The 23,933-nt window shown below is 37.8% G+C and overlaps 1 protein-coding gene across 1 annotated transcript in view; it reads right to left on the bottom strand.

The window, feature by feature from the left end:
• LOC105043803 (uncharacterized) overlaps positions 1–23,933 on the bottom strand; it is an 85,380-nt gene that overhangs the window by 30,586 nt on the left and 30,861 nt on the right. Inside the window, exons 22-34 of the mRNA XM_073255589.1 lie at positions 22,879–23,034; positions 22,725–22,799; positions 22,124–22,630; positions 21,683–22,030; positions 21,438–21,569; positions 12,664–12,777; positions 12,407–12,591; positions 12,183–12,291; positions 9,421–9,564; positions 8,996–9,286; positions 1,161–1,811; positions 872–1,063; positions 23–126 (exon numbers count right to left, since the gene is read on the bottom strand). Of these exons, the coding sequence (XP_073111690.1) occupies positions 23–126; positions 872–1,063; positions 1,161–1,811; positions 8,996–9,286; positions 9,421–9,564; positions 12,183–12,291; positions 12,407–12,591; positions 12,664–12,777; positions 21,438–21,569; positions 21,683–22,030; positions 22,124–22,630; positions 22,725–22,799; positions 22,879–23,034 (3,008 nt within the window). The remainder of the gene's footprint in view (positions 1–22; positions 127–871; positions 1,064–1,160; positions 1,812–8,995; positions 9,287–9,420; positions 9,565–12,182; positions 12,292–12,406; positions 12,592–12,663; positions 12,778–21,437; positions 21,570–21,682; positions 22,031–22,123; positions 22,631–22,724; positions 22,800–22,878; positions 23,035–23,933) is intronic.

Raw genomic sequence — 23,933 nt, 5'->3', positions numbered from 1 at the left:
AGATAAATGACAAAGTATAGACCTGCAAAATACATCAAGATTGGCATGCATGACTTTTGTTGACAGAACCAATGATTCAGTAACATCCTTTGAGGTGTTATGAAATGTAAGCTCTGGCCCAATCGCCTGGAAAAAAACAAAATCCACATTAAAAGGTAATATTACTTACCCTCTTGTAGGAAAACAAGTATTTTCAACAAAAGAATGACTCAACAAAATCATGAACTCATGCTGTCTGACTAGGCTTTTTGACTAAAACTGATGTGATATCCGCAGTGGGATATTCAAATTAGACTAATTAATTTTGCAATTGCAATTTTCAGGAAACTGAAGAATGTCTATCCTTGTAGGTCAACTTTTTTTATTGCATAAGTTTTGGCCCAATCTTTCCTTTATAATAACCATATAATAGAAAAGAAGAGAGAAGAAATGATAAGATGAAATGTGATGGAGAATCCATTAGAATATTAGTAGAACATAACATCAAAATCAAGGAGCATGCATCTGGAAATTAAAGGCCTATACCTCCACAAGCCCCTCTTTAATACACACAACATGCCATCTTGTAATTCACTGAACATGGTCATTATTCTGGGACCTGGATTTCAAGTCCTAAGTGGTTTTGTAGCTCTGAACTACATGGTGAAAACTATTTTCACAAGCTTACACTTCTAGTTGGATATTTTGTATTTTAAGGAAAACATGTTTTAAGATTAACCATGGTTCTCGGCATATATCAAACCAATTTGTTTTCCTTTCCTCTCTACAAGACAAATAATCTCGGTGCAAGGGATACAATAATATATAACAAGCACATCTCCAACTAGATAATTTTTAAATTCCAAGAAGACATATATGTGAAAAGGAATACCTGCAGCTCCATAACAAACTCTGCTGAGCCATCAGCAGCATCTTTTGGAATGACTAGACTATCAGTCCCTTCCTCGTGAGAATTCAGAGAAGCACCTTTATTCCCTCTCTCCAGGAAAACACAATCTTCTTTTGAAACTGAATAGCTGCTATCAGTTCCAAGAAATATACAAGAATCTAAATACTCCCCATTCTGTAAAATGATATGAATGATTAGATAAAATTTGACCTAATCCTAGACAAAATTATGAAGAAATAAAATAAAAATACTGCAATCGTGGATGCAATACCATTATCGTAACATTTTTAAATTGCAGTCGCTTGCCATTGCCCACATAAACAATAGTTTCTAGGCCGGGACTAGAGAGATTTTCTCCCTCTTTATCCTGTAAATATAGCTTGCCACCATTTCCATTGTATATGAAATGATCAAATCTTTCATCATCAACAATCAGTGGTTTTCGAGGTGAAAGAAAGAATACTGAATCAGGTTGAGTATATATTGGATGATGAAGAACTATTGCATCAGTTATGTGCAAAGGGTCATTATCATCGTCATTCGATAGCATGCTACGAACGGATGGAACAAAGAACTCAACTATAGCTAGTAAAAAGTCAAGGGCCACAAGCAATTTTGGTTTTTGGATACACAAAGAAATATTTGTCGAGGACTTTCTAAACGTAGCATCAAATATAAGCATTGAGGGAATTGGTTCAACACCATGTTCTTTTTGTACTTTTCTTTCTGAAGAATCAATCAATGATTCGGTGCCATCATAGCGAAGAGATGTGTGTCCAATAGTCCCAGATTTTCCTATTGCAAGCCTGAGCTCTTCTTTGGTTCCTTCACGCTCATCAATGACAGAGAATCCTTTTAGTGTGGCAAAAAGAAAACCCTCCTCCAGTGTATTGGATTTGTAAAGAATCCATGCTCCAGTTGCCTGCAAAAATCAGAGAATTATGTAATTCAACAGACCATTGAGTCTTACAATATAAAAAACATACACACAGAAGTGCAACCTTTGCAACCTTAAAGTCCAGATCTCGCACAAAATTTTATGATTGTTAAAGAAGAAAAGCCAGTATATGAATTGCCATTCTTGAGTCTTCTTGTAAAACAAAATAAAGATGATCTGATAGAGGACCTGTTATATGGGCTTGTTTTTGAGTAGTAAAACACCAAATGGTCTTACCTACACTATATATAATGAAAAAACTGGTTATTTGTTAAACCTACCGCACATGACAGCATGCACATCAGGGCAATAGTAGACATAGTAGAGAGAGAGGGGAAGAGAGAGTGCTCTCTGCAATAACCATCCTCACAGCCCACAAGTCCATGCACACCACATTTCTATTACAGCTAACCAACATGCCCATCATTCAGCCTTTCTTCTTCTGATCATCTGTTCTGCTAAAAACCAAAGTCCGATATATCTTTTAGTGACTCTTGCTAGTTACTCACATGATCTAAGTCACATAAATGCTCCTAGGCAACGTTCTCAATCTCAGTACCAGGCCCTGTACTCGTATTATCTTGGTACAATGTCGATATACCTAGTACGAGGGTCAGTTCAGTGTACCAATACTCAGTAAATTTTTTATACCACATACCAGTTTGGTATCTATACCATATGATACACCCGGTACACACTGGCAGGGGCTAATAAGGCGTACCACGCTCCTAGGCCCTCGTGTTTCCACAACACCACACTTTAGGCCAAGAATAGATAGTGCCATTGCCTATTATAATGGCCCCTTCAAAACCATTATTTGACATCAACTAAAGGGGTTACTAACCAAAGGTTAAGATTATCTATATGAGTGGATAACAATTACCATAATCAAAAAAGAAAAGTGCACAGCATATGTCGATACTTTCAACATAAACTGAAATACCTCTAACCAAGGTTCGCCAAACCGGTATCAAGACCCGTATGGCTGCACCAGTTTGGTACCATACCAACACAGTATGGCAAGGCGCGCTGCTTCCAAGCTCGCATGCCAATTTCCTTTCGGAAGTTTTTTTCAATTTTTTGGCTTTCAATTTCCCTAATCAATTTTTTGTTTCTTGAATGATTTTAAGCCCAAATTGATATTTGTTAATATTATTTTATGTTTTTATCACTTCAGTACACCCTTAATAATGCTGAGGGACAACCTGTACAAGGACTAGCCTAAGGACAGCCTTACAAGGACTAGTCTAACATGACCCCACTTGTGAACCAATACAAAACTGTTATAAAGACATAAAACACAAAATGATACAATCAATAGCATATATTTAAAGTATACATATCGAGATCTAGAATCTCATTGAGTGTCGATATTGCTCATAAATGTCCTAATCCTTTGCATAATCAGGAGGCACATTAGTTCATCCCTCTAACCAAGTGGCATTGTAGTCCTATATGCTCATCCCATAATATATACATACTGGATTATAACTGGCTTTAGATCCCTCATTGAAGCTCTAGCTATAAGATCCTCTGACAGATAGTACGGCTATAGAGGGATCCATCCATATATGTCAGTAGTAATATCCGACTCGTAAGATGCTCTAGATTACATAAGATAGTAGCCATTAGAAGACGTTGCCTCAGACGCACTATATCGATATCCATATGGATTATAAGCTGCCTATGACTACAGATAATAGAATCCAAAAAATAAGGAAGAACTTGATATGTCCATGGATCCTATTCCACATGTCAGGTCATCTACAACCGCATCCTGTCTTGAATAACCTTAAGGAGCCTGTCATCTATAAATAATCGTATCCTCGCAGGCTCTATTAGTTCATACACTGTGGTCCTAATCCTATATGACATGCATAAACTGGGACTCACAAATGAATCAAAGACCATCCTGTTGCTACATCTCATAAACGGTAGTCTCCTACCCTTCACTCCCTGGCCACCAAATCTATAACCATCAAAACTATCATTACTACTCTTCCTAATTTTTGAATCTGAGTGAACGAACTCCACTCTTTCCATTGGGGCTACAACTGCCTTTCTTTTTTTCTGTCTCTATGTTGAGCAACTACTTGCCCTTCCCTCCTGCCCCTTAGCCTACACACTCTTATAAGAAGGATGGGGGCCCAACTGCCCTAACCCAGATGGTTTCAAACAGCTCTGGGTATTTTGCAAAAAAGGGTTGAGTATGGCTCGGTCCAGGGTGAATCAAACGGTTCAGCGGAGTTCAGCATACCATACCTCTAACTAAAGTAGAATTCAACACCATAGAGCTCAAACTGACAGAATTCAAGACTTGATTATAGTTGTCATCAAAATCGATGAGCTAAGATGGAGACGACCATGCATTTAAAACTTCATGGTCAAAAACTCAAGGATTTTTTTAACCAAGAATTTACTAAGAATATCATTACCTTATTTGAAAACTGATACATGACCATCTTATACCCCAACATTGACCCTAGATAGCTGCACTGCACTTCAAATCATCTCAGTTTAGAAAGAACGATTAAGGACCCAAGATAAGGGGGTGTCCCGCCTATTTGACCCTTTCCGCAGAGAAAGCAAGCCAGGATCAGGACCTAATCCCACATCATGAGCCCTACCTATCCCATTGTGGTTTCGCATGGGAAACAATAGGACCATGACCAAGATGTACAAGCTAAAGATCATGCATCTATCCCCCCTTTTCAAATTAAAGATAGATCGGGTCCCACTACCTCCTGCTAGCATGTTTTGTTGAATCACAAACATCAAAACCCCAAAGCAATAGAAAAAAGAAGAAAGAATATAAAAAGAGAGCAAGGGAAAGGAATGTCACAAAGCACCCAAATCTAGGATCTTAATGACCAAGTTTTGGATAAACACCAAAAAGCTCATGGTCAGGGTGAGCAGCCACTATTTTTTTGCTCTTAATTTCGCCAAAAATCAATAAAAATAGGGGAAATCATGTCAATCCCTGTTTGCCATGAAACTATAATATGTTCTAGGATAAGGATAAGCTGCAAGACTGCAATTTTTTTACTTTCTCTTTAACATGCATTTTAGTTTTATAAAATTATAATATTTTTAGGATAAATTAATTATTAAAAATAATAAGAAAATAATTTTGAAAAAAATGTAGTTTTCATTATTGTTCTTGTTGTTTTTATTCTTCTTCTTGTTATTATTATTATTATGAATTTTGGGCCAATCTATTAGAAAACATCATTTTTGAAGTCAAATACATTTAAAAAAAAATAGTAAAACCTCTAAGATAAATAAAAAATAAAAATACAAAAAGGGCATCCAAAGAAAGTATTGGGATGTCCCACCATCCCAAATATCTGGATGGAGGGGGATGTGATATGTCCCATTCCATGAAAACACTGGAACTATCCTATTACGCCCCCAACTTGAGATCACAGGCCAATGGTCATGACAACCACTGCATACTCGCGGAGAACTCTCCCTACAAACATCAAGGCATCTCTTCACGATATTATAAAACAAATAGCGAAATAAATTCAAATAATCAATCAATATTTAAATAACTAGAATCTAAATTTTAGTTTCTCACAAAATCCAACAATATTCAAATGATCTTATATCAAACTTCACTAAAATTTTCAATCTAAATGAAGATATCGAAGTTCTACTTCTAATCACTCTCCCACACATATTCCATACTATCTGAATTCTCAAGATCTGTAAAAAGAGTAAGATATGGAATAATGAGCTCAAATAAGCAATGAATACTTTAGCTAGATACAATATACTGAAAATAAGCATGCAGAGTACATCAATTCAAAATTCAATTCAAAATATACAGCATTATCACAATAAGATGCATGTGAATTTGATCTTTTTAAAATTCATTTTTATTCATAAATTAATTTATTTCAAATATCCGATTCATCTCGACAGCCATGAACTATGACCATATATATATCCCATGGCTAGACCAGAATGAGCTCAGAATAGTCAAAATCAAAATGCCAATGTATAACCCCCATTGAAAGGATATCAATATGCCAATGTATAACCCCCACTGGCAAGGTGTCGATCATCGCATAACCCACACTGACAGAATGTCGATGAACTAATGCACAACCCTTGTAGAATATCAATGTACAGCGCACAACCCCCACTAGTAAGGTGTCGATGTACCAGCCCTTACTGACAGGGTGTTGATGTACCAGTGCACAACCCCTACTGATATGATCAAGGTTTTAAATCCCGTAGGACAGGGTTGTTCCGACTTTTTCATGGAACAGGACACGTCGCCGTCCCGTCCTGACACTTGGGACAGAAGATGTCCCAAGACGTCCTGATCGAGATGCCGGGATGCTAGCGGGACAGCCTGTCCCAACACCATGGGTACCCCATCCCCATATCCCACGGGACGTCCCGTTGGGACCCAAATCTCTGGATAGGATTTCTATGCATAGTTAGGCTACAAATTAAAATCTATATCGATTCAACTCTTTTTTTCATAAAATTAGTTTCATATTTCAATCGAACAATACACAACTATCTAGAATTAAAATCAATCGATCATAATCTATAACAGAATCAAAACCTTCAATAATGCATCAAATAACATTTTATAATAAGATAAATTTAACAAGTAAATGTCATGCTTCATATTCATAAATCACAAATAATTCGACTCAAAATTCAATGATACAAATACTATATAATCTGCTAATAAATCTAAAAAAAGGTTCCATTACTCACCTCACATATACTCAAAACAAACTCACATAGTTCCATTTTTTTTTTCAAAATCTTCAATTAATAAATCATATTGTAGTATCCCACTGCAGAACATCTTGTCAAGACTATTACATCTCTATACAGAATCACATCCAATAATTAAAAAAGATATATAGATAATTAACACATGATTGATGGATAGTCATATCTAACGATCCAGATCAGTCTGGTCATCCAACTTCATCTAATCAAGATCAGACTAAGAGATAGGTAGTTCAACAGAGATCAAGGATGATTAAATTAGTAGTGTCCGACAAGAACCAAGTGAAGGTCAATATGCCATTCGGCAATCGAGGTCAGTTCAGTCCAATAACTACATTCAATTAGGATCATTTAAAATACAAAGATTTGACAAAGATCCATAAAGACTAGATCTTACGATGCTTAACAAATACTCAGGAGGTGCGAATATGCTGCCCAATCAACGGAATAGGTTCAATCTCTCTACCGAGTCAACTCAGATTCAAAGCACCAAGGTTCAGGATCCTTCACTGGGTTCATAAATCAAGTGGAGAGAATGTCAGAGAAGAGAGAAATTAACAATATGGAGCAGGGCCGATCAAGCGACACTATCCTGCATGCCAATCGATCCAAGCAAAATGATTTTATCAAATCATGATTGAGCTAATGTATATATGGTTCAACGAAAAACATGGATAATCAAATCTAGCAGAATCTAGTCTAACCAGGATAGGTACCAGCACGCTGCTCGACGATCATGGGTTAGGACCCTTTTACCAAGATCGATCAAATTCATTGAGACAAAGTCGTCTCAAAGATCCAGAAAATCCTAGGAGAGAAATAATGCCTAGGAGAGAGACAATATAGAGAGAAATTAGAAAGAAAGTGAAACTTTCTAGAGAGAAAGTGGAAGTGAAGAGAGAGAAGGAAGAGGGGAAGAGAGAAACTCTCTCTTCTTTTTTCTTTTCTTTTTTTCTCTTTTCTTTCTTTCTTCTTCCTCTTCTTCTCTTCTTGGCAAAACAGGGGATTCAAGTCCCCTTCTCTTCCGAAAACATGGCAGCCTCTGCCAGTAGCAGTGGCTGTGGCCGACAATGCTGACACAATGGCAAAGCAGGGTATTCCCCTACCAACAATCGATGACATTGAACGGTGCTAGAAGATCAAAAAAAATCAGCAAAAAATAAGAAAAATTCGAAGGTTCATTTTTTCAAAAAATTTTAGATAATAACCGGCCGAGAATTAAGCTCCATGGGCTAAGAAGGATGGCAAACCAGACAATCTTTAAAACTGGAGGATCATAACTGGGTTTCGATGATGATTTGGCTACCACAATGGTGGCTCACATCCAGCTATAACACTGGCAATTTCCTTCATCTTGGGGCGTTGATCTTCGATAGGGATGAGGGAAATCCTCTTCCCAGTACATAGACCTAAAGGGCCAAGTTCAACTCCTCCCCCGCTTCGGTTTCTACCGGAATATTGGGAAGAAAACTCCCTATAGGAGTCTTCTTCTTCTTCTTTTTTTTGGTGCTGCCTTAATATATGTGCAGCTTATTTTTGGGCTGTTTCTCCTAGTGGTTGGGCCTGTCAAGTGGACCAATCCCAGTTTGATGTTCATCCCATTTGGGTCAGGTATTACATATCCTATCCTACAAGATTTGAATCTTCGTTAGAAAGTAATCATCCCCCTACCCTAGTAATGCCCAAAAATGCTGAATCTAGTGGTTCACAAGGTCTTCATCACAAACTCATTAGGAGAACCAAGAGGAAAAGAGCCAAAAGGAATCCACAAAGAACTAAAGACTAGACATTCCAATCAATCCGACTGCAAGGATTGCACCGTGACCGAGCTTCTTGCACAACTAATAGTGCGAGGGTCATATCAAATCATAATTTGGTGGCTAAAATCTAGAAATTACAAACACTGACAACACAATGGACCTTTCACAGTTTCACCATTAACCTAAAAAGTATGGCTGTCAAGAGACCACCGGATGCACAAGAGGTAGATGGGAAACCCCCCTGCAGTCCAAAGTGGTATAGAGATAGAGGGAAGGTCAGTACAACTTTTCCTAGAGGTATTAAGCATCTAGTTGCTAACATCTGCCTGGAAGATGCTAACAATTTGTCCCATACATACATCGCAATCATTCCAAATAGACATTCCCAATACAAGTATATCTAAAATAGTCAAGAAACTGCTTCAACTGAGAAACAAGGTGTAACAAATTAATTAGTTCCTCATCATTTTTTCCATTTAAGGGGAATATATTAAAAGAATAGAATACCGTGTGAAATTCGATCACCAAAAAGAAAGATATGCAATGTCAATTCTGGTGCTTTCACCTTCATAATTACAGAATAAATGCCAAATGACAAGATGAAGAACAACAAAAATATATAACACAATCACAAGAAAAACAAAGTACCTGCACACTAGCTAGAGATGAATCTCTTGTTCTCCCTAAATGCAAAGAAAGCTCAATCAAATCTATGGCAACTAGAACTTTCATTGTCAACCATGTTTCTCTTTCTTGAGATTCCGAAGCAATAGTGTCTGGATCAACAGAAGCCTCAGGTACCATAACATCACCCACAGACATTTCAGACCCTTTTTCTAGGGCAGGTATAATATGTGGTGTCTCAGAGAAATTGGATAGTAAACATTCTGTAGTTATTTCATACTCTCGATTGGATAAAGCTGCTTTAAGGACTTCTATCTGAGAATAAATGACATTCAACAAAGAAATACCAATTAAACGGAGCTTTCAGGAGATTCTGCCAATGAAAGAATAATGTATCCAGTAAAATCACATTAATAGCAGAAATGCCTCGCAAAGGAAAATGCTATTACCCTGATAGCTGCCTCTGTAGTTGGAATCTGATGCAATAGATCACGCAGTGACCTATGAATGACAACAGAGAGTCCTTTGACATCTTGAATGATATTTTCACCAACTACCGTGCCAGTACCAACAGTCAGGTTGATGTCCTTAACCTGCACTGACACGAATGAGTAACCTTTTTGTTGAAAAGTCAAAACTAATGAAAAGTTGATACTGGGAAAGTTATTTGTTCAGCAAAATCATGAATGTGGAAAGAAATTAATGTCATAACTAGCAAAATATAACTTATTACACATGGTATGCCTGTTAGACTGTAAAACTTTAATAATTAATGCTATTAACCCACGAAATAATAGATTTTGTAGATATCATCACTGAATACCATTACATGGTATCAAACCAAGCTTAAGCTTTGATGTTATTTTGAGTCATTCAATTAAATGTTTGCATGTGTAAACATACCACGAGAGGGACAGGCAGGTTAAGGATGATAAGCAACCATCTGAAAGATAAACTAAGATTCAAGAGATGCATTTAATAGTCTAGCTTTTGCTTCATCTAGACCATTATTTAATATGTTGGTAACCGAAAAGTTCCGCATTGGAGCTTCAAAACACGTCACACACTTATCTCTACATTTTGATGCCTCTGAATTAATATATTATACATTTAAGGCAAAAAGATCTGAACAAAGTATCATGATCAATAACACTGCATGCAGACAAAAAGGATGAACTCAAAAACCAAATGCAGATCCATCATCTGAAGCAAAGGCACTCTTTGTCAATCATCAGAACATGGTGAGCAAGTAGCTATTGTCACCTGATAGCAAACTCAAACATTAAGGTACCGATGGACTTGGTCATTGGCCAGCTCAGCACAATCTAAACCAGTTCAAGTCCAAGTATGACTCCTGTGAACCAAATCAGCTAGAAAATGTGCTAAGCTTAGTGATGAATCAAGCTTGGCCGATAACCAATCGGCCATGCATATATTATATTAACAATAAAATCTTGGTACCAGTCCTTGTACCAGTTAGGTTCCAATCTTGGTATGATACTTGTATGATTCATACCGACACCAGTACGGTCATTGGTGCCAACACAAAAGCCAGCATTATTTTCTGGTTTTTATGGTACCAATATACGGCATAACCAAGTACCAGCCCTTAAGGGTCTAGTTCAGTGTGGCTGACATGGACCAGTCTATTTATATCCAAGATAATAGCTTCATACAAGCTAAAAATGTCCCCTATCTAGCTTTACTCATGATTTGAGTTTTATGTGAATTTAATGGGTATATAGTTTGTCTCATCATGCCCAATCCCAAGAAGCCGAAGACAACAATAGGTCAGGTTTCCCTGCTGAAGAAGGAAACAGTTCCTAGAAACTTCAAAGTTGTAACAACCCAAGACCTCACCTAAGAAGGCTAGCCAAAAGTTATTGATGGAGGTCCTTGGCCCTGCTCAAATACTCTCCCCAATGCATGAATGATGTGGGACTAAAAACACACACCCACAAGGGTCCTCAATTCCTCATAGTATCAATGAAGCAATCTTGCACTAGAAGACCAACTATGAGACATAGCTTAAGTTGCTATCACCAAAGAGAAAACCCTGACTGAAATAGCTTAAGTTTCTATTACCAAAGAGAAAAAATGCCTGACCGAAAATTGCTCCTCTTTTAAATCAGTATTCCAACATGATAAGCTGCCTGCTATTTGGCCAGGTCTTCATTTAAAAGTTTAAAAATGTAAAACTTGGGTTTGATTCACAAGATTGAGTCCAGCCAAGGCCCCAAGATTGGAATATCAAGGAGGCTCAGGCTGGAACCATCTCATCCATTCACACCTTATCCGGACATGATCAAAAAACAAAACTTAGCAGTCCTAATACAGTTATATTATGAAGGTCAAAGTAATTAAAATCTTGGTTTAGAAGGCAATACCTAGAAAGACATGTTTCCACATCCTTTAATCCTTTTAGAAAGTTTTCATGCCCCCTCACAGCACCCTCACTGTCTGGTCCTCGCCATCAACATTGTAACTAGAGCACATCAAGCCTTGTCCCATCTATTTGAGGTTGGCCTTATGAATCCCATTCATCAAGCAGTCCTAACTACTGCTATCTCTGGTAAAGGGGATGCCCTTGCATTCATGAATCTGAATTTGGATGACACAGTCTCGCATGGTTTCTAAACTTGCTTGTTCACCTGACATCGGAACTCCAGCTTTTCTAAACTTGAAACCAGCTAAAGGACGTGTTCCTCCATCAATATCCCAAAAAATTAAACTAAAGTGTCCACATAAAACATCCATTGGAAGATCTGTTAATGAGCAAGAACCGGCTCTAATAATCTGAAATTGCCCATTGAAGGCAAAATCTATGGGGACCACATTATTGTGACCTCCAACCAACCAGGTGCCTTTTGGTTAGTTGCCTAACAACCAAAAACCTCATTAATAATTAATAATGTATGAAATGACAACATGAAGCACGAGTAAATCAAACAGCAAAGTTAAGTATCAAATATGACACAAACTAAAGATCCTGCAGCCCCTCGCCAAAAAGGGAAAAAAAACTAGGATATGATGTTCAGCATCTTGCTTAACAGTCTGAAAAGCTGTCAAACTAAGAATGCAGAGTGTCATGAGTTCAGCTGATTTTGTAGATGCCAAAGAAACATTAAAGCTGTTGCTAAATTATTCAGAAAATTTAGTGCATATAAAGTGGAGGGACTTGACTGATAGCTCGAAATTCAGTGAAGAATACCTTTATGGTCAACATTTCCAGGTGGATAGCATTCATTTCGTTCTTGTCACCACCGATCCATTCAAACTTGTTTTGGACAGTAATTTGAAGTACATCAAGCTCTAGGTAACTGCAACACAACAGAAAAATTTACTTGATGGCTAAATAGAAACCTTGCAAGATGCACTGTCAACCTAAAACAAAATATAGGATTATGATGGATTCATCTGTCTTATTAAGCTTACTCCATACTGTCTGTCCTCCGGGGCATTAAAATTATAGGTCGACTGAGTGAAAGATCCAACCTAAGAGCAGGTGATCCTTCAATTTCAGTTTTAGTAACCCATTTCTCTGAGTTAGTTACTTGATCTTTCAGCTTAACAACCCTCTCCACATTGCTTGGTACAAGACCCATAAAATAACTGATAACCTGCATATAGCATTTTTTGCAGTGACAACCAGAATTACAATAGAAGAACATATGCATTTGTCAGCAGCATACCTCCTGCACAAATCGGTTCAAATATACAATCCGAACTTCTGAAAGCTGTCCTGTAAGACTATAGTCATAGCCACAGTAGTCATCATCATCTATGTTGAACGAACTAAAATCAAGCTGCATAAATGAAGACCCTTATCATTCATGCAAACAAATCATAGGATAACAAATAAAAGATCCGAAATAGCAATCTAACTGAAACAAGACAAACAATGCTCAATGAACATGTCGATGATGTAAATAACTGGGGAAATTATGTAACACAAGATGAGAAGGAGAAAGAAAACAGTTTTCCAATAACCAATCGGATAGCATAACCTAGATACAATGGAATGCACAGGAATTTAGAAGGCAAACTTTTAGAAAATAATAATTTTCAAAAATAATAATATGGCCTGATCATGTAAATTCTTTGACCTTGGTCATCATTATTGAATGGATTATTATGTCAGCCTACTATGAACAAGTTAATTCTTCTCTAAGCACCAAAGGGATTCTGGCAAACATAAAATCTAAAGTTTAACCTAAAATTATCTACCAAAAGTATCAAATTCCAAATTTATGCCACCAATTTTCACAAAAATATGCACACTGTTTTGTTGATGTCTAACTACTTTAGATCACATTTATGATGAATTAGTGAAAATATGAGTAGATAAACAAGATTATAGTAAAAAAGTGAACCCAGTAATTTTTTAATGAAAAATAATAACTACATCCGCAATTAAATCCTCTTTAAAAAATAAAAATATATATTATAAAAAAAAAATACTTCTGATGAGACTAAAGTATGTTTCCTTGACTAGACTCCATGCATCCATGAAGAATGAAGAGGTCACTTACACTTAGTCTTGACTACATAATCCATACCAAACCTGCCGAAGAGCGAGCCATGAAAATTTGGTGGTCTGCCTCAGGATTTGCATCCACTATAACTTTTGCTACTCCTTTTAAATGGGTCCATAGGAAATCGCCATAAACAAAAGTGCACTAAGCTACATCAAAATAGAATTTATTTGTGAACCTAAAATTTAAATCTGGTATTAAATTTATCTTAATCCACAAGCCATTTGAAAATAATCAGATTGTAAATCCATCTCAAAATCACCCTAACAAATTGAGATGTTAAAACTATTTTACTATGTTATCAAAGATTCGATACTGACAACCAAAAGTATGTCTTGGCATTATGGATAACTGATGCGGGACAACCCTAAAAAAAATCAATCCTAATGATCAAGCTTTCTTCTGTTCATCAACAACAAATCACGTCCAGCCAGGGGCTCATTATTCCCAGGACAGACAGTATAGTTGCCTATACTCTGCTCAGGAGGCGTGATTGATTGATACGAGATTAAAGCGAGATCAATCTAAATGATACAGATAAATGCTATTCGAGAGATCAGTAAACAACTAGTAATAGAGAATTTCATAAACAGATAGCAGAAATTAAACATGCTCATGAGTAAATGCAAAAAAAAAAATAAGAATGGAACGAGAGAAAATAAAACATTAAACCCGTGAGAAAATCTAAGAAGATGATAAAAATCCGGATCGTAGTAGTTAAAAAACTACTCTGATTAGGCTCTTAATCTTTTAACCAAACAGATCCATCGATAAAGAACTAGGTCTTTACCAACATCGGATTAAAAAAAATCAAAGATCAACCGTTAAGGAACGAAGGTCCTTGACAGCATATGATCTGTAGAATAAGAAATCACTCCTTCTCTCAGCACGACAGATGAAAATTCTGGAGGAGACAGATCTTCTCTTGACGGAATAGGCTTGCGTGGGTAGATGGTGGAGTCGATCAGAGTCGCAGGAACACTGAATCTTAAGTAGAAGGAATAGGATAGAAAGTGGGCCTCACACCCTCCCCTTGTGGAGCGATTTTGGGTCTCACACCCTCTCCCTCTCGGAGCGATTGACACAAGTATTTGTGGAGTTTGTAAAATCATTCATTATTTTTTTTCATGGAAGATACAAGGATTTATATAGGACTCTAAGGGTCCTGTTTGTTTAGGAATCTCTTATCTCTACAAGGAAGAAATCAACCCTCCACAAAAAAGTAAAGCATTATAATCTACCATAGGAAAGAAATCAGCCTTCAACAAAATAAGTAGCTAAGAACTCTTAAGAAATTCTAAGGAAGAAATGAAACTCCATGTGGGTGCTTGATGCTTGACACAACTTGGCATGAGCATGGCACATGCTGGCATGCATATTTCTTCTCTTGACATGTGGAGAGTGGTGGCTCCAAAGGTGACGTGGACAAATCCAAGTATGGCCCTATGGACCCAAAGCCAAATGCATTAAAATTTATTGACTGAAAATAAATAACTAAAGTAGAATCAATTTAATGAGGCTTCTTCGATCCAAATCGAACTTAAATCATGTTGCCGATTTTTGATGGCTCTGGTGTCCGCACCAATTCTCCCGAGATGGGGAAAACTCAACCCTGTCGAGTGTGGGTCGATTTCGCTCTGGTGACGCTCAAGTAGATCGGGATCAATGCATTGCAGCTCTTCTCGAGTGATCCAGGTATCTTTAGACTCCGGTCGACCTCGTCATCTGACCAGATACCGCTGATAGCCTCGACTCCGGGTGGAAAGGATCTGCTCATCCAAAATTCTCTCAATCTGATCGTGTTTTGCTGACATTTTGGCTGATGGACACTCAGGGATAGGTTCGCTCTCAAAGGTTGGTTCAGGCTCAAATGGCTCACTAGGTATCCGAGTTGATTTTTTATAAGCGACAAGATCTGTAATGTTAAAAGTAGAGCTAATTCCAAAATCAGAAGGTAGGTCCATAACATACGCATTTGATCCGATTTTCTTTATGATCTTAAACGGACCTGCTCCTCGGGCATGTAATTTCTTCACGGTTCGGAGAAAAACCTTTCAGGCCTCAATCGAACCATCACATAGTCTCCCTCTGCAAACTCTTGAACACGTCGATGAGAATCTGCATTTTGTTTATAAACTTTATTACTCATACTAATTTTTTTACTGATCTCTTTATGCAAACTCTTGACATGCTGTGCAAATGACTCCGCAGATTCGGAAATCCTAGCATGCATGGGTAGTGGGATGAGGTCTATTGGTTTTCTAGGTTGATATCCATGAACTACTTCAAAAAGACTTATGCCAATGGACCTATTAACAGAGCTATTATATGCAAATTCGGCTCGGGGCAGCAAAAGATTCCAGTTATCCATATGTTCCCCAATCAAGCAACGCAAAAGATTTTCAAGACTCCTATTAACCACTTCGATCTGACCGTCTGTTTGCGGATGATAGGCAGAAGAAAACTTTAGTTTTGTGCCTAAAAGGTGCCATAGGGTTTTTCAAAAGTAGCTCATAAATCTAACATCCCTATCAGAAACAATGGTTTTAGGCAATCCATGTAGTCTAACAATCTCATCAAAGTATATCCTTGCAACTTTCGACGCATCATACGTTTGGCAACAGGACAAGAAATGGATCATTTTTGAAAATCTATCTACAACCACTAGAATAAATCATGCTTCCTGCCTGTCCTAGGTAATCCCAAAACAAAATCCATACTAACATCTTGCCAAGGACAGTCTGGTATAGGTAAGAGTATATATAAGCCGGTGTTTTGTTTTCTCTGCTTGGCCACGGCACATGTTCTACATTGGGCAACAATTCGGACGACATCTCTTTTCAAGCTTGGCCAAAAGAACTGGGCTTCTACCAACTCTATAGTTTTATTCCTACCAAAGTGTCCAGCTAATCCTCCACATGTAATTCCCAAACTAAAAAATCTCTTAAAGATGTACGGGGGATACACAGCCTAGTTTCTCTAAATAAGTAACCATCCTGAAGGGTATATTCACTACGTTCTCTAGATGGCCCCTTACGTAAAGTGGTAAGTATGTCACCAAAATCTGGACACTCCTCATAATTTTCTTTAACCTTATCAAAACCAACAACTTCTATACTAACGGTGGACAGCAAAGTATGACGACGACTCAGGGCATCAGCAGCACGATTCTCTACATCTGCACGGTGTTTCAAAATAAAAGTATAGGCTTGCAAAAACTCGACCCACCTACCGTGTCTATGATTCAATTTTTTTTGAGAATTCAAGAATCTAAGGGCCTCATGATCAGAGTACAAAATAAATTCTTGCAGTAGTAAGTAATGCCTCCACTATCTTAAAGCTTGAATTACCGCATAAAACTCCTTATCATAGGTAGAATACTTGAGTTTAGAATCGTTAAGTTTCTCGCTAAAGTATGCTACCGGATGACCTTCTTGACTAAGGACACCACCAATCCCAACTCCTGACGCATCGCACGCTACTTCAAAAACCTTAGAAAAATCAGGGAGACGTAAGATTGGGGCATGAGTCATCTTTTCCTTAATGTCTAGAAAGGCTCTATTGGCTGTCCTAGTCCATTCAAAATTTTTCTTTCTAATGCAGTCAGTGATGGGAGCGACTATGGTGCTAAACCCTTTTATGAACCTACGATAAAAGGTTGCTAATCTATGAAAACTCCACACGTCATGCACACTCTTGGGCACCGGCCACTCAACTATTGCTCTAATCTTTTCAAAATCAGCAAATACACCATTGGGGGTAACAACAAAACCTAAAAAGATGATATGGTCTGTCATAAAAGCGCACTTCTTAGGATTAGCATACAAGCTTTCTGTTTTAAGAACTTGACACACTCTTTGGAGGTGATCTAAATGGTCTTCCCTAGTTCGACTATAGATCAAAATGTCATCAAAATATACGACTACAAATACTCCTATAAATGGTCGTAGTACTTGGGTCATCAACCTCATGAAGGTATTAGGAGCATTAGATAATCCAAATGGCATCACCATCCACTCATATAAACCATTTTTTGTCTTGAAAGCAGTTTTCTACTCATCTACCGGTCTAATCCTTACTTGATGGTAACCACTCTTAAGATCGATCTTAGAAAAGATAGTGGATCCGGCCATCATATCTAACATGTCATCTAACCTAGGGATGGGAAAGCAGTACTTAATGATGATCTTGTTAATGGCACGGCTATCTATGCACATCCTCCATGTACCATCCTTCTTTGGAGTCAGTAGTGCGGGAACCGCGCAAGGACTCAAACTCTCCCTCACAAATCTTTTTTTTATCAGCTCTCCAACTTGTCTTTGTAGCTCGGCATGCTCATTAAATTCAACCCATAGTGGGGCAAGTTGGGTAGGGTAGATCCAGGAACTAAATCAATGGCATGTTGAATGTTTCTCATAGGCGGTAAGTAATCTGGAAGATCCTCAGGAAAGACATCATGAAACTCAGTAAGAAGGCTAGCTACTTCCTTAGGATAATCCACCTTAGAATCCTCACGAACTTCTCTAGCAACAAGCATCCAAACCGGTGATCCTTCACTCATGGTCGTCTCTAATTCTTTAGCACCTATCAGATTGAGGCTTTTCTTCTTAAGATTTTCTTTTGGTCCATCGCCTATCTTTCTATTAGTAGCCTTAGGTGGGGAAGAATTAATCGTGATCTTCTTATCCTGATGAGTAAAGCTACAGGAGTTGGTACAGTCATAAATCGTAACATCATTGTCGAATAGCTAAGGCCGACCTAATATGATACTTCCGACTTCCATGGGTAAGACATCACACCACACATGATCCTGATAGAAATGAAGCTGGATGGGCACACGGCATCTAAATTTGATGGGAATAGAGGAGGAATCAATCCAAAACACACGGTATGGACTGGGATGATCTACAGGAGTTAATCCTAATCGCTTAACCGTGTCGGTGGAGACGGCGTTGATACAGCTACCGCTATCAATGATCACCTTACAAATTTTATCGCCAAATTTTATGAAGGTATGGAAAATAGAGGTCCTACGCCAATCTTCACTTTCCTTAGTTTGGGCTAGGACATACCTAACGACTCCAAGCCTAAGGTCTGACTCAGGTGTGGCATAACCTAGGATGTCCTCAGTACTCTCAAATTGCTCAGCTAAATCTGGATCAGCTTCATAAACTTCCTCCTCAATATTTTCTAGAGTTTCTCCTTCTAATTCTTCTACGAATAATGATCGGTTGGGGCATTGTGCAACAAAGTGACCGTAACCATAGCACTTAAAGCAATGAGATCGAGAACTACTTTCTTTTGATAACTCTCCTATAGCTCCTTTTCTTTTATCTTCTTTTCTTCCAATAGGATTTGTAAGTGGAGGTCCATTACTAGGAGTTTGATTAATATTAGGTCTCGATCCAGAAGGGGTTACTCGGTTGGGTTCAGGACGACGAGGAGTCGAATATCTAGAAAATCTTTCAAAATCTAAGGCAAGTTGATAAGCTTGTTCCAACGTGGTTACCTCTCGCAGAAAGAGCTCACGCTGAATATCCTCTCGTAATCCAGCTCTAAATCTAGATAAGGTAACAACTCTATCTTCGGCTACTCCACATCTCATGAGGTATTCATCAAATCTTGTGATATACTCGGTGACTGATCTATTCCCTTGAGTAAGCATCTGCCATTGATCTAAAAGTCTTTGTTGGTAAGAGGTGGGGAGGTACTTCTCTCTGAGTTTTTCTTTCATCTCATCCCAGGTTTCTATCGGATCTTATCTTCTCTGATTGAGAAGACGCTCAACACTTTCCCAATAAAGTCGGGCTTGCCTCACCAATTTCATCCTAGCAAACCTAACTCTCCTTGCTTCAGACATTTCGTACCATCCAAAATAGTGGTCCATACCTGATTCTCAATCTAGGTACTCTCTCGGATCTAAACAACCATCAAAACTTGGGGCTTCGACTTTCACATTCCTAAGAATATGCTCATCTTGATCGAACTGGTTATGGTGCGGGCGTGCCCCTATAGGTCGATCAAGTTCTAGATTCCTACCTCTTTGTCCTATAGATAGTCGGGGAGACTCAGGTTCAGGTTGTTTCTGCCTAGCTTCTTCTAATACCACTATTCTCTCATCCATGGCTTTCATAAAATTTTTCATGTCATCAAACTTTTCAGTCAGAGCATTAATGATGGCTGCTATATTGGGATCCATATTAGTGTTGGATGGGGAAGTAGGATGTTGGTACCAAGTACCTGATCTAGTGGTCATGCAATTCTAAGATGCAGAAATAAGGTGCAATAAAAATTAAAATGCTTGAAAGTAAAGTACGAAATTTAGAGTGCGAAAATTTAACTTGCGGAAATTTAAATTGCTGAATTTAAACTAAAGCCCTAATCAACCGGCTCTGATACCAAATTGATGCGGGACAACCCTAAAAAAAATCAATCCTAATGATCAAGCTCTCTTCTGTTCATCAACAACAAATCATGTCCAGCCAGGGGCTCATTATTCTCAGGACAGACAGTATAGTTGCCTATACTCTGCTCAGGAGGCGTGATTGATTGATACGAGATTAAAGCGAGATCAATCTAAATGATATAGATGAATGCCATTCGAGAGATCAGTAAACAACTAGTAATAGAGAATTTCATAAACATATAGCAGAAATTAAACATGCTCACGAGTAAATGTAAAAAAAGAAATAAGAATGGAACGAGAGAAAATAAAATATTAAACCCGTGAGAAAATCCAAGAAGATGATAAAAATCCAGATCGTAGTAGTTAAGAAACTACTCTGATTAGGGCTCTTAATCTTTTAACCAAACAGATCCATCGATAAAGAACTAGGTCTTTACCAACATCGGATTAAAAAAAATCAAAGATCAACCGTTAAGGAACGAAGGTCCTTGACAGCATATGATCTGTAGAATAAAAAATCACTCCTCTCAGCACGACAGATGAAAATTCTGGAGGAGACAGATCTTCTCTTGACAGAATAGGCTTGCGTGGATAGATGGTGGAGTCGATCAGAGTCGCAGGAACACTGAATCTTAAATAGAAGGAATATGATAGAAAGTGGGCCTCACACCCTCCCCTTGTGGGGCGATTTTGGGTCTCACACCCTCTCCCTCTCGGAGCGATTGACACAAGTATTTGTGGAGTTTGTAAAATCATTCATTGTTTTTTTTCATGGAAGATACAAGGATTTATATAGGACTCTAAGGATCCTGTTTGTTTAGGAATCTCTTATCTTTACAAGGAAGAAATCAACCCTCCACAAAAAAGTAAAGCATTATAATCTACCATAGGAAAGAAATCAGCCTTCAACAAAATAAGTAGCCAAGAACTCTTAAGGAATTCTAAGGAAGAAATGAAACTCCATGTGGGTGCTTAATGCTTGACACAATTTGGCATGAGCACGACACATGCTGGCATGCATATTTCTTCTCTTGGCATGTGGAGAGTGGTGGCTCCAAAGGTGATGTGGACAAATCCAAGTATGGCCCTATGGACCCAATGCCAAATGCATTAAAATTTATTGCCTGAAAATAAATAACTGAAGTAGAATCAATTTAATTAGGCTTCTTCGATCCAAATCGAACTTAAATCATATTGCCGATTTTTTATGGCTCTGGTGTCCGCACCAATAACATTAGGAATGCTCTCTACCATGCAGCATATTAAATGTTTTCTAATACATGCTCTTATTGGAGTTCAGAAAGTATTACTAAAATTGATAAAACAAACAAATGGTCAGGAAGACAGAGGGAACATGGGAAAATCCTGAATATCAGTTATATGAACAGCATAATGATATTGGAAAAACCAGAAAATCAATGTTTCCCACATTAAAACCAAGCTACATTAGCTGATGGTATACAAAACCATCAACTTGAAAATAAAAGCAAGAATTAGATTGAGTAGAAAATATTCCATATGATACCTCAACAAATGAACGCCCCCCAGGATTTCTCATATCACAGATCCAGAAATAAGAATGACTGCTAGGAAGACTGTCATCACTTATTTTCAGGTTTCCAAGAGCAGCTTTTATGAAAAAGGATGATGGGAACACCTGGATAAACATCAAGTTAATCAAATAAGAAATGGCAACCATCAAGCCTTGTCCCAACAAGATAACTAAAACTAGAGCCAACATAGAGTTGTATTCTAGAAGATAATACAAACCTTGATATCAGTCAGTAAATCATTTTGTGATAAAGTGGCAAGGGAGGTCCCATTTTCATGCATCAAGAAAATTTGTGCCCTGGCCATATTCAAAGTTAAATAAAAAATTACTCTCGTTTTTCCTTTCCCAAGCAATCCTTTAGCAACAGGTTCTTCAACAACAGATGAGTTGGGCTCGTGAAAAGAAGCATTCTCATATGTGTTTATCATAGAGATGGAAGATTTGCTGATAGATTCATCCGTATCACCATTCTCCTCCACAGCACTGACAGCATTGACAAATTCCAAAATTGCCAGAATAGTTGGTCGATGACAGAAAAAAGACAATGTAGCAAGGGTAACCATCACCTGATTACACCAATATAATTTTTTGGAGAAAAAAGTCAAGTTGTAGTTAGTTGTATAAGCACTTCTTATGTAGAGAGAAACAAGACTACCTACCCTGTTGTCTACATTCCTATAATGAGAAGAACTCCGATCATATATTGCTATCTGAGCTTTCACGAAACTATCCAAAGTATCAGTCATCTCCAAGCTCAGGCTTCTGCTTTGAAGTTCAGCATCAGGAATTAAACCAGGAATCCGACTAAAACTAGGAGGCTTTACCAAAGGCTTTGGAGATGGACAAGAGCATTTGGCACTGAAATATTCAGACATGCTACCCTGGCGTTGGATAGGATGGTTGGCAAGGTCATCCAAATCATCCGATGCTTCAAAAAACTTGTCCTCACTATCAGTATGGTTAAGTTGACTGTTGCTAACATTCTTTGCGACAATATCAGTACAGGATGTTGAGCTATGCAATGTGGTGTCTTCTGTAATATTAATGAATGATCTAGCAAGATAGCGGGGCCCAGCTGTTCCCCCACAGCAAAATTGATCTTCAATTTCTAGTGATTTCAGAAGAGTTCCAATAAAAATATTGTTTGCCCTTATTGAAAGCTCAACCTGTTTTTGAGATATTCTTTATGTCAAACAATGAATACAACTACAAGCACAAAAAGAAAAGGAAAAAAAGATGTAATTCATAAGAAGAATTTACCTGGCCACCTACTGCTCGAAACTCAAATAAGTGACTCTCTTTGCTAAGCAGTATCTTCTTGAAACTTTGATTGCTCTGGTAGTTAACAAAAAATTATCGAAACAGAAGGAAGAATAGATTTCCCGCTAAAGTAGTGCTATATTTCAAATCTTACTTGATAGTTGCAGCTAAAACAGATCCTTAGTTCATCTAGAACACCAGTTAGAAACAATTTCTCCACGTTCATTGCATCAGTGTTATCAAAAGATTTGGCTTTAGTAATTCCTGCCAGGGAAGAAGCTTCAGAGAGGCTAGTCACAGCAGCAGAGCCCTGCATAAGCAGAAAATCAAATCTTGCAAAGGCTGGCTATTACAGAGGAACTATGAAAATAGCAAAATCAAACTACAACATTTGATAGCCTATAATTGCTAATACATGAAGTAGATCTTGCAAAAAAACCTTTATCTTTCTTTCGACTAAATAAACTCTAACTGCTTTACAAACATGAAAAATGATACTGCATAATTCATATACTTGAAAACATGCCAGTAAAAGCATCAAAAGAATATTTCTAATGCTTAGGTTACATTTTTTTCCACTTAATGCATTAACAGAAAGATTGAAGAGGACATAAACTACCTGCATGTGTTTTTTATTCACTTGGAGTTAGAGAAAAGATGGTGCAGTACTACAAGAGTTGACTCGGCAGGTCTTAAGGTTTAAAGGGTTGATTAGACTATTGAGGATATGAATGTGTAAAAGGTGAAAATTTGTTTAATAGAAACTGTAAACAGTAAGTACTACCTCCAGGCATGTAACAAATGACCAGGTTAGCATTTCCACCTCGCCATATCTTAGTTGAGAATCTTATGGTATGAACTGATATTAATTTGAGGTAGCAATAAAACTGGAGACTGAAATATCTGGTTCTAAAGATAAAAAAGCAAAAAAAAAATGGAAAGAAGCTGTACTAAAAGAAAGATGAAGACGGTATCTTGACAAAATTTGATGGATAGCCCAAGTGTGATTATCCTCATATTCCATTACCTAAACAACATTCTAAATAAGGTTTCACATTCCGGCGCGATCGGGGGCGTCCCAGCCGTCTCTTCCCATTCCCATGAGAAAATGGGACTGAGACGGAGTTGGGACTCTGAAACCCATCCATGCAGGGAAAGAAGAAGAAAGAGAAATGAAACAAAAGAAAATGAAACAAAGGGAAACATTAA

The sequence above is a fragment of the Elaeis guineensis genome, chromosome 4 (genome assembly GCF_000442705.2).
Source record: "Elaeis guineensis isolate ETL-2024a chromosome 4, EG11, whole genome shotgun sequence".
NCBI classification, from domain to species: Eukaryota; Viridiplantae; Streptophyta; class Magnoliopsida; order Arecales; family Arecaceae; genus Elaeis; species Elaeis guineensis.
Note: the sequence above shows the minus strand (reverse complement) of the source record. Positions and strands in the feature narration are given on the sequence as shown.